We start from the raw sequence: 17,351 nt of genomic DNA, 5'->3' as shown, positions 1-17,351 counted from the left end.
ATAGTACCAGAGCTGAGCCAAAAAGTTGAGCACGTTTCTTCGGGACCTACTAGTCTTAGAGTTACCTCTATGGTATTCTCCCGAGCCTCAGCCATCTTGTGAGTCCATTTGGGGCGTGCAGAGCGATTTGCACAAAAAAACAAATTTCCTTACGTCAGCAGAAGCTTTGCGACACTCCCTGGTAGGTGGAATAGATGATGTCTTCTTTAGAACAGCATTTGCGGAATCGTGTACTTTCGTTTTCTGCAGCTGCCAGGAATCTTCTACGGTAAAGGCTGACTAAAACGAGGGGGACGACTCTATCTACGATGCAGGAAATATTGTGTTTTGCTGTGGCTAGCTGCGCGTACGCTGAGTAGATAGAATTAAGATTTATCACGATTTTGAAGATTTCCCGCAAAAAGATAATGCACGATGCTAGTAGATGTGAGAAATGAAAGAAGATTGTTCGAAGATTTATTCGCTAGTGTGAGATTTTTGAACATCTAGAATTGAGATTTAAATGTATCGCCCCCCTCGGACTAAAAGTAAATTGGTACGCACAAAAAGACCTGTAATTCGTGATTCAATAAGTGTAACAAGTACATTAATGGTTACTTTACAGTACTTTTATTAAATCCTCAAAGTTACAGCATTAGATGGTTACATTTCTCCAGTTCGAACGAAATCTCGAACCTTCCTCTTCATGGAGCCCATCAGTGCCCGCACAGTGGAAACGGACACGGAATCCTTCCATTTTGCCCAGATTTGTTGAATGTCCTTGATGTCGTCGAAGTCGCTGCTTTGAAATTGGCCATTATTTTTCGATTGTTCAAAATTCCGAGCAATTCGGAGGATGTATTAGCTTGGGAACAAAATCGATCTTATTGGCAGCATACCACTCCAGAACAACCTTGGACAACAAAAGATGACTTTGCCCCTATGCTTGCGGATGAACGGCAATACACGCTTTTTCAGGCATTATTCGATGTAAACTTGGGATGTCATCATCGAGGATGTGACGAATGGTTCCGTTTTCAGGCCACAACTGCAAATCGCTTACCAAGGCCTTATTCGCGAACTTGTCGGCAAACACGAACTTGAATCTTCCCGGTACATCCCCACGTCCAGTCGCGATGTAAAACTTATGACCGGGAAGCTGCTTGAAATCGAGTTTGACTTATGTTTCGTCGATCAAAGTGCAGCCCTTGTGTTTCGTCAAAACACGGCCGTACAAGAGCCTTGCACGCTTTTTGGCCACGGAATACTGCTTCATGTGCCGGTTCGGATGTTTACTGGCTTTGGACGACTTGTATCCTTCCCTGGCAAGGATGTTCCGCTCCGCACCGAAAGTTGGCGTTGTACTTTCTGGTCACATCTAGGATCGAAAGACCGGGGTTGGCTTTAACGCACCTCAACACTTTGCTGCTCAGTTGACGATCCCTGGTTCCAGTTTTTTCGTAGGTCCGCTGATTCCTTTCCACACTTAGGGCTTCCTTGTAGGTTTTGAGCACTCGGAAAACTATTGTTTTCGGCATCTTCAGCACTTAAACCAGTTTGGAACCGGACCAATCCGGATTTTCCAGGTGTTTGTGCACAATATTTTTTCTTCTTTCGAGTTCCATTTGACGTTATTTCTGAACGCGATCGACTACTTTTATCAAACTTGCACCAGTTGTGCTATATAGAAGTGTAAACAAACCACTCTCAAAGACAGCGTTGCCAGGTCATTTTCAGAAAAATCTGGACCAGTTTAAATATAAAATCTGGAAAAAATCTGGAATGCTCGAAAAATTTTTGAAGTTTCAGGATCTTGAAGTGATTCTAAATTCTGGAGTTTATATTTTTCTGGATTTACTTAGAACTCTTCACAGGATATCTTCGTCTTTTTTCAGAGTTCCATTTGAATCATCCTAAGAATTCCATCACACTTTGATCGCGCACGGGTGGGATTCCTACGCTGTGTTGATATGAAAAGAAATAAAGCACACCGATTGTTCGGCCGTCCTGCCATGGCGGAGGCATGTGAGATACTGTTTATTGTTTTGTATGAGGTTTTGTAGTCTGTAGTATCGATACAGTGTGTAAGGTAAATGTACATATGTATGACGTTGTACAAACACACTTCTTTTCTTGATTCCCTTAAAATAATCTTGATATTGCTGATTGCATCTGAAACTGGACTGTCAAAATGCGAAAAGTGTGATAAAAGTGCACGTTTCCGTCAAATCGTTTTGATATCTTATTGCTTGCATCATAAGGAATAAGTGCACCGAAGACACAAAGTCGATTAGACGTAAACTTGCAGTTTTATCACTCTTTTTAATAAGTGAAAACGCGCTTATTAGTCCAATTTGGTGTGAAACGCGCAATAATATCCAAACTTTTTAAGTAACATTCTAAGAGTTCTTAGCATTATCTCTTGTAATCTTTTATAAATCACTCTCAGATTCAACAATTCCCTCAAACTGGTAACTCTATGAACTAGTCTTTCTCTATTAAATTCCCTTAGAATATTCATAATAATTTCCTTGATACAATCTTCAGAATGACCGTCACACTCTTCTCAGACTCATCCGATAATTACCTTTGAACTGCTTTGTAGGTAAGGTCAGAATTGTTTTGAAATCCACTTTAGTTTTTTTCTATGTACTCAAGTACTTTGTCAAAATGGACTTGAAAGTCTTCCAGAAATTGCCTGATGTTCTTTTCGCATAATTCGGTTTAATTTTTTTTATAATTTGATAAATTCCATTGAAATTATTCTAACGATTCGTATCAGCATACTCCTTAAGTTTCATCTTAAGAATTTTCTATGATATCTCTTCCGAATTCTAACTATTTCCTTTATTCACAAAATCTCCATGCAATTGTCATCAGAGCTTTTAAAACACAATTTACACCGTTTTCAACCAGAGGTTGCACGGACTGCATACCTAACACTAGACAACTGACAACACACCACACTAGTAGGGAAATTTTCAGGTTGCGAAAAGTTACACCGGCTGGAGCGGGAATCACAATACGCCTGAACGACGGGTGACGCCGCACGACCACGAAGATTTTTTTCAGCCAATAAATCTTTAGAAAATGTTCCAATTTTCATGGTTCTGCAACCCATTGCAAACCTGTTGTAACAATTCCATGTACGATGTTGCAATAATGTCCAACGTTGATGGCCTTTAATAAATAAAGTAGTAAGTTTTTTATATTTTTTGTTTAGACGGTCCTTCAATTGCAGTGATATTTTTAAAGCAACATATTTAAAAAAAATCTGGGAAAATCTGGAACATATTTAAAAAATCTGGAAATATACGTGATCTGTCTGTGTATTTGACAAGACGACTGAAAATCTGGAAAATCCAGATAAATCTGGAATACTGGCAACGCTGGTCAAAGATTTTCGATTCCCAACACTAGCGGCGTGCTAGCGGCGCGCGAGGGGCGTACCAATTTACTTTTAGTCAGACTTTACTCGATGAAACAGAGATCGGAACCGCTGTGCTCAGTTGAGTTTGAAACTTTTTCTGAATATCAGGCCTAGGCATGGAAAATCATTTACATTCATTTCATGCTCTCATTAGAGCGGGCAGAACTTGTTACTGTTTTTCAGTGAATGTAAAATACATTCACTGAAAAACAGTGGTGTCTTCTGTTCGCTCTGGTTTGTCATGCTTCAGAGATACGGATTTGAGTTGTTAACAAAAGTTGTAGGTAATAGCAAAACCTACAAAAGTTCTAAACATCATTTTGAATAATTCTGTTTAATAAAAAAGTTAGGGGTAAATGAATGTAAATGAATGCACAAAATGAATGCAAATGATTGTGACCATGCCAAGAGTCTTGAGAAGAGATGGATCCAATGTGTATTTTGATCTCGTGAATGGACTTTGTTTCAATAGAGCTTTGTCCGCAGTAAGAGCAGGTTTACACCGGCTTTCGACAATATTGCATAAAAGTAGCTTATGATCGGTGGATAGAGTATTTGGCAACATGCATTGTAGATGCCGGAGAAACAAACCGGATCGAAGGGAGGTTAACAGATGATCTACCTGACTGCGGTGAATTCCATTGGGCCACGTCTATCGAAAACTATGATTAGAATTGAGCTGAGTAGAACGTACTACCAATTCATGTAGACGAAGAAAAAGTCGCATCTGCAAACCGTTCTCGTTAAAATGTTCGTGACCGGCGTACTTCCGATAAACGACGGTTGAAGTCGCCTGCTAGGAGAAGGTATTGAGTGAATATTATAATAAATATATGAAAACAAGCAAAACATAAAAAAGGATACCTGATACGAGATTTCTGCATGTTGAATATTAGACCCGGAAAAGATACTCTTTTGAAAAACAACGTGGACTCCATGACGAATCAAGATTGCTAGGCCCCTCTTTCTACTATTTGCTGGTCAGCTCATTTGCCATCGGAAGTTAGAAGTTGTAACGCACTGACACTGTAGATTCACCTAGGGCACAGACCTAGGGGCAAGCCAGCTGTACTCAAAGTTAATATTTTCGCTCCGAGTAAATTTGAGTAACTCATAATTACTCAACAATGATCAAAGTAGCCTGGCCTTATACATCAACAAATACAAATCACAGTGTGAATAAACATTATGTGTCAGAGGAGAAGGAGAATTCGAATTATTTTATTAATTTCTTGATAAAAATGGTTATTTAATCAATTTAATTTATTCACAGCATGAATTCTAAGCGAAATCTAAGAACTTTGCTTTGAAGGGAAATAAGGTAAAAATGCCATATCCGAAAATGGCTTAACATGAAAAATGTATCCGTATCATCCGGCAAAACGTGTTTTATGAGGCCTTCATGTGCTTGGCAAATCAGAGGTTCTGCATGTGTACAATTGCAAATTGCATCATTTCAAATAAGAATGAATAAGTTGAGAATTCAAGATGGATGAGAGCTTCCCAACAAACATTGTAAGCGAAATAAGAGCTTATTAAGCCAAAAATATGCTTATTCAGCTAAAAAATAGCTTATTCAGCTCTTAATCAGCACAAATTGTTTGTTGGGTTGATTTGGTTTTATGGAAACATAACATTTTAAATATGGCTTTACGATGACAATGTATTGCTTTTCTATCAATCTCGGGTGGCAAATAGAAATACCTATAGTAGAGTCGGTGTATAATGAGTCACGCCAAGAGAAAAACAGTTGAACTCGCATCACGGTTTCCGAAGGATTCCCTTTCTTTTCACTTGGCAACAGAGGACTTCTACATCAACTTTAAATGACTTCTAGCAAAAACCAAAAATAACGGCTGTAGTGAATCATAATATCAGTGATTTTGTCAAATTATCTTATCAAAAAATAGTAGAAATTCTCATTACTGATCAAAACCAAACGTATCCCATGACCATTTAATGCTCGCTGCGTGTTTATGATGATTTCTTCAATTTTATTTTATATTTCATTGCAATACCTTTCGTGGACCTTTCATAGCATCGTAATGTTTATTTACTTTGCACGATAGGTAGCCGATTTGACAGTTCAATAGGTAGACTTGGCTTCACTCTTGGCGTGACTCATTATACACCGACTCTAACCTATAGATATTTTTTTCAGAAAATCATGGCAACCAGCATTATATTTCTAGACTTATCTGAATGCCCAAGTATTATTGCAGAACTATGCGGTTACTGCCTCAAAGTTCTGCATTAATTCTTATGCATTCAAACAAAACTCAGAGAATACTATTACAAAGTAGTAGTCGTAACTTTGATGCTTTTCGAAGATTCAAACTGTGGTTAATTTAACCAAATGTACTTCGACAAATTTATCATATTTTGAATATGCAAATGCTATGGTCAACGTCGACCGATAACAGCCTGCACTACACGAAACGAAAATCAATTATTTTATTCATGTGTTTCACTTATACATTTTTGCCAAAACATCAGCCTTATACATTCCATAAGACAAACCACATAGGTCCTATAAGAATTCATAAAAGGTATGTGTGACCACTTATACATTTCATTTGACACACGATCTTCATTGACTATTTGGAAGGCGTCTGCTTATCAGTTGACTTATACATTTTATGAATAATCAGCAATAGAAATTTGCCAAAAGGTGTAAGGAGATTTCTATCCGTGTAGATTCGGATGAAAACGGCCAGAGTGGCCAGATTATTTTTTTCATTATCGGTAGCTTCTCAAAACTTTTATCGGTAGTTATCGGTAGGTTCACTTAAGAAGGGTTTCCCCATACTTGAGACTTTTGTGAGCGGGGGGGGGGGGGGGATGACTCTGCGCTCCAGAACAATAGACTGTCCTTCAGTTCTTCTGCTTTAAACGTGTCGAAATCAATTTTTCTATTTATAATCTAAAAATCTGTGATTCTCGGTAGGAAAAGTGAAAAATCGGTAGTTTTGAACCTTTCGTCTGTGAATCGGTAGGCACCCCGAAAATCGGTAGGACTACCGATAAATCGGTAGGTCTGGCCACCCTGAAAACGGCTAACAAAGGATTGGCACGAAGCAGTAGGGAGGTCATGGGATCTATCTATGGATGGTTATCCAGTTTAAACCACCATTTTCTCTCTTTATTTATACAGCTATTCCACTACGACGCCCACATTCATCAGAACTCACCTTTCGACAATGGGAAGCTGCAGATTTTAGAAATATTTATCACCGTTGAACGTGTTTCTTTGACAGTTGGGGAATAAAGACAACAAGGTTGCTGTGTTGTCGTGCATCCTCAGTAAACTTTGTAGAAGTTTTGCGAATTTCGTAGCATTTTGAGGAGCTGCGTTATACCCCGTTCACATTACAGTCTATATCACGTAATATAGGCTGTCTTGCAATGAGCACTCATACATAGGATTTTCAGTGAAAACTAGTGCTCATTGCAAGACAGCCTATATTACGTGATATAGACTGTAATGTGAACGGAGTATTAAACTTCATATAAGTGCAAGGAATTTTGAAAAAGTTCAGGGAATTTTGTAGAAGATCTACAGATAGTTCAATCAACTTCTTGGAACTTCAGGGATCCTCGCTTCAGTATATGGAACTTCGTTGCAGTTTGTCAGCGAGCTTAATTCGAAATTTCAAGGAACTTCCAGATGTTCAAGAATATTTGTAGATGATAGGTGCCTTTTCAGAAATACAAAAATGTTCAGAGATCTTCGTATAATTAAGAGAGATTGACAAAATTTGGAATTTGGAATAAATTCAGGGAACCTCGTAGAAGTTGAGGAAATTTAGTAAAACTTAAGGAAGTTTTGTAGATTTTCAGGAAACATTGCATAAGCTACAGGATATACTTTCAGACGCACCAAACTCTAGGAGAACCCCTTCTGGGTTCTCCAAATTCTCAATTACGTAATTAGGGAAGCCCCCTTCTGGGGCTCCCGGAGATGAACCACCGACTGAAAATCTCCTAAATGGAGGAAATTAATTAATTAATTCTTTCAAACATCTTTCCTAGACAGCAGGAAATATTCAAAAGATCTCCATATTGACAAAGATATTAGTAAAGTTCTCTGGATATGTCTCCAAGACTTCAGGTTGATCAAGTTCTGAGGATCTCCAACTGTTTAAAAATTCAATTTTCTTTCAAGACTGTAGGTTGTTCAGGAAGTACCGTAATCCGGGGGAAAATTGATCACCGGGGTGAAATTGATCATAATGCGTTGAACTTTTGGTGATCGATGATAGATATCAAGAAAAATCTTAAAAGTATTTCATCATGAGACTCCAATGATTGCTATGATGTATTTTTCCTAGCAAAAAAAAAAATCAATTTTTAAGAACTGACCTTATACCCCGATCACATTACAGCCTATATCACGTAATATAGGCTGTCTTGCAATGAGCACTCATACATATGATTTCCAGTGAAAACTAGATGTATGAGTGCTCATTGCAAGATAGCGTATATCACGTGATATACGCTGTAATGTGAACGGGGCATTAAGTAGCATACAATATCAACATCCAAACAAATGATCATAGGACTGCAACGATTGATGTCATTACCATTCAAGTATCTTGTTTTACTAAACTAAGTGTCAATGAATCCGAAATATATAATAAATTGCGGTAAAATGTTTGAAATATCAAGAAATCCAGGGTTTTTTGAAAAATTATCAGTGAATTTGAATGAACTTGCCTAAATTTAGGCGCAACTGTCCAAAATACATCTTTTTTGCCGTCTCTGGTGAAAATACTTTTCACACAAGGGTTTTAACATCTGAATCGGATTGAGGGCATCCACATTTAATAAGAACAATTACTAAAAAATGCACTGGGAAGCCATTTGAGGAGTAGATCAATTTCACCCCAAATCAATATTTTCAAATTTAAGATATTATGATGTCCTACAAATTAACAGAACATCCAATATTATGAAGAAATTATGCAGGACAATGGATCCCTCATAGCTACTGATTTAAATACCATTAGTTTATTGTAGAAATTTATTTATTTACGTTAAATAGTGATAAATCCCCGGATCACGGTATTCAAAAGTTTTCCAGCTAATTGAATCTGATGGAATCTTGAATGATGAATCTAGATTTATGAACATGTTTGTACATTCTGTTTTAGCAATAGTCAAGAATTAGCACTCCAGCAGCTGAATTCCGGGCATACATTTCAACGAAGAGACGAATATTTCTACATATACATATTTTATTTTTTTCCTCTGTTCGGGACCTAACACCACTGCGACCAGTAATTTGATCTATTGTCGTATATCCCGTGTCCTTAGTTTAGTGCATGTCGTTAACAACGTAGACAGTTTTTTGGGATTCTTGACCTTCCCCCCTCCCCCTGCGTAGACAATTGGGTTGTTTAACTTCTAAAAAAATATACCGATTTTAATACGTCATCTTTTTTTTTTTTTTTTTTTTCCTTGGTTTGTTTTCCGTCGATCTTGTTTTCCGTGCTGAGCACCAATGCTACCGACGCCAGGAAGGCAGCTCCCACACCTGGACCCTACCTATCGACCCATCAACTCATGAACCGGGGACCAACGGCTTTACTTCCCGTTCCCATCCGAAGGAAGGCGTGATCAGAGATGTTATGCCTCAGAACATCCCGGCGGCGCCGACTGGGATTGAACCCAGGCCTGCTGGGGTGAGAGGTAATCACGCTTACCACTACACCACCGGCGCCGCTAATACGTCATCTGATAGAGCTTCGTTTTCTGAGCACAACGATATTTTTATCGATCCCGTATACATTCATCTCGATTTTTAAATCAAGATTTAAATTTTTGGTCGTTTACACTAAATCTATTCGTTGACAGCTCGCTCCCATACGAAGTCCCACCAAGATGATGATTTTTGCAAATGTAATCGTACTTATTTAAAATAGTTCCAGTGTACCAAAATTGATGAAATTTTGGATTTCGGTTCCAGTTTTAAAGTAGATAACGAATATGTATACGAATACCTCAATACCCCTAAACAACCCAATTGTCCATACATTTTTTTTTTAATTTGTTTGGACCGTGGATAATTGCCAACCCCTCCCCCCTAAACTGTTTATGGACAGCCCTTATCCTCAAAAATATGAATCGACGAGTGGGAGGAAAATCGTTATACAGAGTACGGCCGGCAATACTACAAGAGGTACAAGACCCCCTTTTATGGCGTCCGATTCTTAGATGAAATGCGAAACGAGATACATCTTCAGTGGAATCATAAGGGACCTCGCAAGCAGTTGGAAAGCTTGGAGGTTGGGTTTCAATTTCATCGGCGATTAAATAGCGGAAAAGATTAACCGTGTTATCGGAAGGAATAGTACCAGAGAGCTTGTGGTCCAAATGGAAGGTTTGGTGCATGAAATGTCTCCAAACGGTTAACATCCTGTGTTGCGTCACTTGGGCGTTGAAGATAATAAGTTTTCGGAATTAGTGGGAGTGAATTCAATTTTGGAATCATCCTGATGTACGATGAAAATCACTCTGTAGTGATAAGATAGGGCAACAATCGACTCTGCGGCGCCTCCCAGAATCTAGTGGTCTACAACCTGTCTAAATAACGTTCAACCTTTTCTTCAGTTGAATAACTGGAACATATCAATTCATTTGTATAAGAGGCCATTTGGTGGTAATAAAAATCAAGATTCATTCAGATTTCAGCCACAGCAGCCTCTCTTGCTTGCTGACTGGAGCTTAGGAGTCATTCCGTAGATCTGATGCACGATAGAACCAAATAGGCAGTCTCCGTGCACAAGGTGGGGCAATTGCCCCTCCTTTTATAAATAAGATTTTTATATCCACATTTACAAAATTATAATATAAAATAATTTGATTTCTTGATAACTTGATTTGAAGTTAAAATAACTTCATTTCATAAAATAAGAGCACTGAAAACCTTTTATTGCGTAAATTCCTTTGAGATGGTCCCTGAAAATTGCACCACAAAGGTGCATGAAGGGACAAACTTCAATGATTTTTTTGGCAAAAAATTGCACCACAGTGGTGCATACAAAAAAAATTCTGGTGTAATTTTTTTTCAAGGTGGTTCATGGAGGGTAGGGTGCTTCATTCTGAAAAAAGTGATGAATTTCTGATGGGCCACCCTCCAGTTCGATTCATAGCCCCAAAATATGAACCTGTGCAAAAATTGGTAAAGATTGATGAAGGTTTAGAGGTCGCGCCAATGATTTGAAATTTGTATGGGAATTACTATGGAAGAATTTAAAAAATCGCTTATATCGCTATAACTTTGCTTCTACTTGTCCAAATGTCGAAAAAATTTAGTATGTTATTGCTATGGCAATAAACAAAAAGCCTACAGTTGCTACGCTCAGTTTTGCAGCGTATCAAGAATTATAAAAATGTGAAAAAATGGCAAAATAGGGTAAATTGACAGATGAATATGTACAAGGCAACAACGCCAATTTCATCGCAACAACAACAGGCTTGTTGATCATTGTCATGACAACCACATATTTTTTTTTTTCAACGTTTGGACAACTACAACCAAAGTTAGAGCAATGTAAACGAAAATCAATAATTTCCCATACTAATTCACAAAAATCTCCATACAAAATCCAAATCATTGGCGCGACCTCTAAACCTTCATCAATCTTTACCATTTTTTGCACAGGTTCATATTTTAGGGCTATGAATCGAACTGGAGGGTGGCCTATCAAAAATTCATCACTTTTTTCAAAATGAAACACCCTAATGGAGGGTTTAAAGGAGAGGGTAAATTTAGGGTTGAAAAAATTCACCATCGTGGTGGTAAATCAAAAAAGCTTTATATTGAATATTTCTGGTGTAAAAATATCATCAAGGTATTTTTGGAGGGCATTTTTGGCATGGAGGGATTAATCAAAAAGAAAATTGGAAAAATTGAATCACGCTAAACATTTTTAGGTGCACATTTAACTGAAAATGTCTGGTGGAAAGTTCGCAACACTGTGGTGAATGTAGAAGCAAGGCTTATTCATTTTTCTAGTGCATAATTTGCATCGTTCTGATGAATGCAAGCTTCATTGAAAATTTATGGTAGAAAATTTGCAGCATTCTGGTGCATGAAGAGGCAAAGCCTTAAAATTGCATCACAAAGGTGCATGGTGAAACAAACCACTGACAATTTTTGGTGCACCGTTCTGGTGAATGGAGGAGCATGATTTATTGAATATTTCTGGTGCAAAAATTGCATCGCTCTGATAAATGAAATGAACGGAAAAATTCTGGTGAAAAACTTTCACTGGTTTGGTAAATGCAGGCAAGAGCTTTATTTAAAATTAAGCTATATTGAAAAATTCTGGTGGAAAATCTGCAACGTTCCGGTGAACGGATGGGCAAGATTTTCGGAAAAATTTTGTTCTTAAATTTGCATCCTTGTGCTGAATAGAGAAACAAACTTTAATAATAATCACCCATATTCTTGTTTTCGTTCGAACCGTATTTTCCACGAGGGGGACGACTCTATCTACGATGCAAAAAAGATTGTGTTTTGCTGTGGCTAGCTGCGCGCACGCTGAATAGAAAAAAGAAGATTGATGACGATTCTGGAGATTTCCTGCAAAAAGATGATGACCGATGCAAGTAGATGTGAAAAATGAAAAAAGATTTTTCGGAGATTGATTCGCCTGTGTGAGATTTGTTGAGCATCTAAACTTGAGATTTAGATGTGTCGCCCCCCTCGATTTTCCATACAAAAAAAAACTTTGTTTTGTATGGAAAATACGGTTCGAACGAAAACAAGAATACGGCTGAATTTCTGGTGTAAAATTTGCACCATTCTGATCTTTGCAGGGAAGCTGCTTTACTGAAAATTTATGATGAAAAATCTAAAAATAGGGGCAAGCTTTATTTGGTGGAAAACCTGCAACATTCTGATGATAGAAAAAGCAAGCTTTATTGAAAATGTCTGGTGGAAAAAATGGAAAAAGGAAATCTGCACGAATCAGAAGATTGGAGAAGCAATTTTTATTGAACTTAACGGTGGTAAATTTGACTCGTTCTGATCAATTGAAATTTTCTGGTGGTAAGTTTGCATTGAAAATTTCTGGTGTAAGATTTGCAACAATGTGCTGCATGGAGAAGCCTGATATAACAATTGCACAGTTCTGGTGAATGAAGGGGCAAGCTTTATTGAACATTTATGGTAGAAAAACTATAACGATTTGGTGAATGGGCGGACAACTTAAATTTGATTTCTGAGAAGAACCTCAAGGGTATTGGATGCTGAGGACAGTTCTTAAAGAAAAGATTTCTGGGATGATTCCATGAAAATTCTGCAAGCAATTTCTGGTGAATCCTGCAGATAGTTCCAAGATTTTCGAAAAGAATACCGAGAGAATCAAATTTTGAATGAAATTCCAACGGAATGTGAGAAAAATTTCAATGGAGTTCCGAGGATAATTTCAAGCTCATTCTGGAGAGACTTTCTGGAGAATGCAGAGAAAATTCTTCTGAAACTATAGGGGAATTTCAGTTCCAAGGTGTTCTGAGAAAAAAAAGTTCTAAAATATTCCGAGAAGAATCTCTAGGATATTGAATTCTTATGACTGTTCCAAAATATTTCTGGGGAGAATTCAAAGAAAATTATGTAGATAATTTTTAGTGCATTTTGCAGATAGTTCCAAGACAATTTCGAAAAGAATACCGAGAAAATCCAATTTTGAGTGTAATTTCTAAGGGATTTTAAGCAAAATTTCAAGCGAATTCCGAGGATAATTTCTAGCTCATTCAATTCCAATGTGTTCTGAAAAAAAAATCATGAAGAGTTCTAAATTTAATTCCAGTGGACTTCTGAGAAGAATTTCAAAAGAGCTCTTAGGAGAGTTCTAAAAAAATCCGAGAAGAACCTCAAGGGTACTGAATTCTGAGGACTGTTCCAAAGGATTTTTGGGGAGTGTTCCAAACTCTGCGTGTAATTTCTAGTGAATCCTTACTCGTCTAAGAATCTTCTCTGAAATTTCAAGTCATTTGTTACCGTTGTTAAAATGTTACAGCTGTTATGTGCGTTGCAATAAATTCGGGTTTGTCTTTTATATCATCTTTAAAACATGTTGAATGTTCGGCATCATTTTCTGTCACCCCGACTGACGGTACTTAGGGTCGGTTCATGATCGTCGATGCGATTAAATTGCCAATTTCCGCAGTTTGCATTGAAGAAGATAAACCACCACCGGAGCAAAAAATAAATAAAATTAGCTAAATTAAACAGTAGGAAAATAGTGGCCGGTGGACAGCACCATCTCCCACGTACTTTGGAGTACTCCCCATCCCCAGATTAAATGCACCATACAAAAAAAAATTGCCCCTGATTCCTGTGCACGCTAGTGAGTCTCCATCTCCATGAATATTCACTAGCCAAAAACACGTATCATAAACAACGCAAACTTGATCCATTTTGCAGAAAAGTAAAGGCCAGCGCACAATAGATACGTTTTCGGGTTTTTTGACAGATAATGCATGGGCTAACTGTCAAAAAAAACTGAAAACGTATCTATTGTGCACCGGCCTTAAAGCAACCGTAACGGTACGCTGCTAAACTCATTTTAGCAGCCCTCATCATAGCGCAGCTACCGTATCGGGGGTTGCCATACGAGTAACTAAAATAGCAGTCGGCTTCTCGGTGAGCAGCGCGGGAGAAAGGTTGCTATTCGTAGAAATGTCAAAATGCTCACTACCGGTACGGACAAAGGTGAGTAAATTGATAACCACGATAGCAGCGACCGGTGTGGAGAAGAGTGACTAAACCAAAATGAGAGCGCTGTGCGCTGTTAAAATAGTCGCGCAAATGACAACGACCGTTACGGTTGCTCTTAAGAGTGTCACTGCTAAAGTTGGAAGACTGAAGAATTGTCTGTCTGTCTCTTTATCTAGGAGATTTTCAGCCGCAGGCTGGTTTATCTCCGATAAAGACTGCAGATGTTTGCTTTTGTAATTGTAAGATAAATAGTTTAACTTAAAGAGGCTGAGAAAAAAATTCAGGCTCTTTAGTTTAACTCAATTGAAACATTGAGTTGTATAAACGTAGAATCATACCTCTAACATAGTAGTAGTTACAGTGTTGCATGATCTAACAACCACTGCCTGCAACTAGTGTTAGAGGGGCCGCAGGGTTGATTACGGATCAAAGCTAACATAACTCCAACGTAATCCCGAAACTAACGCTCATTCATTGCACTTTTAGTTATAAATTAGTTTTATTTTCCTACTAATTTATCTATGCTTCTTTCCATTGTTTTTATGCTTTTCTAATAATCTGCCTACGTTGCTTTTTCTTTGTTTTCCATTTTAACTTTATTCCCTTTTTATTTTTCTGCTGTTCTTTCCTTTTGCTCTTCTTGCGTTTTGTTTGTTTCAATATAACTAATACTAATACCTCCTTGTTTTATCTCTAAATTGCCTGATATATCCCACCATCACGACGAACTTCATAAAAGTTCAGGTAACGTTTTAGAATTTCAAGGAACTTCTTAAACCTTCTGAAAACGTCGAAGAAATCCAGGAAAATTTCTAGAAGTGTAGCAAATGTTGTAGAAGCTTACTATTTAGAAGCTCAGTGAACTTTGTGGAACTTCAGCGAAATTCATAGAACTTCAGTGAACTTTGTAGAAGTGCAGATAATGTTGTAGAATTCCAGCGAAAATTGTAAAACTTCATCCACCTTTGTCGAAATTTGGTGAACTTTAGAGAAATCTAGTGAACTTTGAACAAATTAGGGGAGCTTTGTTGATGTTCAGGGATTTTTCCTTAAGTGCAGGGGACTTCATAAAACTTCAGGAGTTTTCTAGAAGTTCAGGGAACATTTTTTAAATTCAGGAAACTTCATTGAAATACTGGAAACTTCGTTGAAATTCGGGAAACTTTGGAAAAATTTAGGAAACTTGGTAAAAGTGAGAACTTTGTTTAAATTCGGGGAACTTTGTAGCAGTTAAGGAAGGATTGTTTCTGTTTAGGAATCTCATAAGAGTTCGAGGACCTGCATTGAAGCTTAATTGCTTAATAGTTCAAGGAATTCCATACACGTTCAGGAAACTTCGTGTAACTTCAGGGAACATTTCAGAAAATTAACGAGAAACGTCGAAGTGCAGCAAACGTCATAGAAGTGCAGGATTTTTCTTCGGAGAATTCCTGTTTTGATCAAGCAGAAATAAATGATCAACCTTCACCGCGTATGTAACATGTTATCTGACTCCAATTACCCCCTAACCTAACGGACACATGGTTCCTCAAGCACACATAAGCCGAGCGACTAGGACGCTATTACAATGGGACAACTTTATATATGTATTATACCTAACACCTGACATAGACCTGGACAACCCATTATCATCCTAACAGAACAAAATCAAAACGACATCACAATAACCGTACACATTTCTTTCGAACTTGTTTTAGAATAGAACAGAAAATGGGCGTTTAATACTTTTAGCTTCTATTTGTGATATTTTTGTGATTACTGGAATGGAAAATTTAAGGCAAAAGAAAATACTAGAAGTAATAAGCAAATCAATATGACAGAACATGTTGGACAGGAAACGTTAGAATAGGCAAATAATTGAACAAAAATAGCATATTTATTAGGGAAAAAACAATCAATCAGTATAGAATAGTGAATCAAACAAATACGGTGGAATACGTGTAAAATTCTATATTTTAAATGTACAATTAAAAAAAAACTGTGAACCTAACAACTGTACTACCGCAAACGAATCACGTCAAATCCGAAATCCCTGCCTCGGTGATGACAAAATGGCACCGTCCTGGGGCAGCAGTCGGACTGAACAACAGTTGACACCTCCGTTCGCCGGCAGTGCCTGGTATCCTACTGAGTTGAAAGCGTGTATGCACTAAACTACCCCACGCCAATCCCAGGGCGGGGACGATTTTTTCATCTTCCAGAGTGGAGCTATCGACAACCGATCGGACCTGGTTGGTACAAACGAAGCCAAAATCGAATCGATTCTGAAGGGACTGCACCGTATGCACAACTCGTCGGAACGATTGTGCACGCTCTACGTAGTTCTGCTCATCGGCGTAAGCTGCCGTGATGGAATCGATTATGAGCAAACCAATTGGATTGTTTTCCAGTAGAACTGGAAGCCTTTGAGTGATGCAATCTTCGAGGGCACCCTAAAAGTAGAAAAGCCTTTTGTATTTTTTTTGTATCATACTTTAGCATAACAACAACGTACACCACTGTTCAAATGTTCCACGAAAATGTTATCCGTGTATTTTTTCAAATCCATTTGTGATCCTAAATTCCGTTTCATAGCCTGTTCCATCTGTACCAACCGTTTGGACGGAAAGGGATTCTCGGTGCTAATGTACACGACCCCTTTCCGAACATTTCCTTGGTCGATTGGCGGTTGTATCTGGCAAACCAAGGCTAGATGAAGGCAAAGCTGGGTTTTCCCTGAGCCGGCATCACCGGCTATTTCTACTACTCCACGTGAGCTTATCCCGCCACCGGTGAGCTGGTCCAACGAGTCCAAGTTGAATTTGATTTTACGCCAACGCTGATGATACTCGACCAGAGATTGTTTTGCTGGAATTTTACGAATTGATGAGATTTTTATCAGACAACATTTCTTTCACTTACCAGTGAGGAATCCAGAAGATTTTGATTCAGAAGTTACAAATTCACCGCTGGTCATTTCGCGGAGTACGAACGTGTGTGCTATCGGCTATCTGCTTCTCCCTCCCAGGTACGAACCAATGCTTTGTTTACATCGCGGTATGTACACGGTAATAAAAAAGTACCCAACAGCCAGTTCACTTTTACCTACTTTTGACTAGAAATACTCAGAGGGAGAGATAGGCGGAGAAAACAAAATACAATTCGGCAGCAGGGATTTGTTCCTAAATTATCTTGCAACCCTTGCTAGAAGCTAGTATTTCAAATTACTTTTAT

General features: G+C 38.1%; 1 protein-coding gene across 1 annotated transcript; it reads right to left on the bottom strand.

Moving 5' to 3' along the window:
- Positions 1–15,995: 15,995 nt before the first annotated feature.
- spn-B (spindle B) lies at positions 15,996–17,148 on the bottom strand. Its single transcript, XM_065239680.1, has 3 exons — positions 17,040–17,148; positions 16,633–16,985; positions 15,996–16,570 (listed from the first exon to the last, which is right to left on the bottom strand). The coding sequence occupies exons 1-3, from the start codon at positions 17,092–17,094 to the stop codon at positions 16,151–16,153; spliced, it is 828 nt and encodes a 275-aa protein (XP_065095752.1). The 5' UTR covers positions 17,095–17,148; the 3' UTR covers positions 15,996–16,150.
- Positions 17,149–17,351: the final 203 nt, after the last annotated feature.

This window comes from Ochlerotatus camptorhynchus, unplaced genomic scaffold (assembly GCF_037179485.1).
Source record: "Ochlerotatus camptorhynchus isolate MF236.1 unplaced genomic scaffold, CSIRO-AGI_Acam_v1.1 ptg000062l, whole genome shotgun sequence".
Classification (NCBI taxonomy): Eukaryota; Metazoa; Arthropoda; class Insecta; order Diptera; family Culicidae; genus Ochlerotatus; species Ochlerotatus camptorhynchus.
This window is presented reverse-complemented; position numbering and strand designations above follow the sequence as displayed.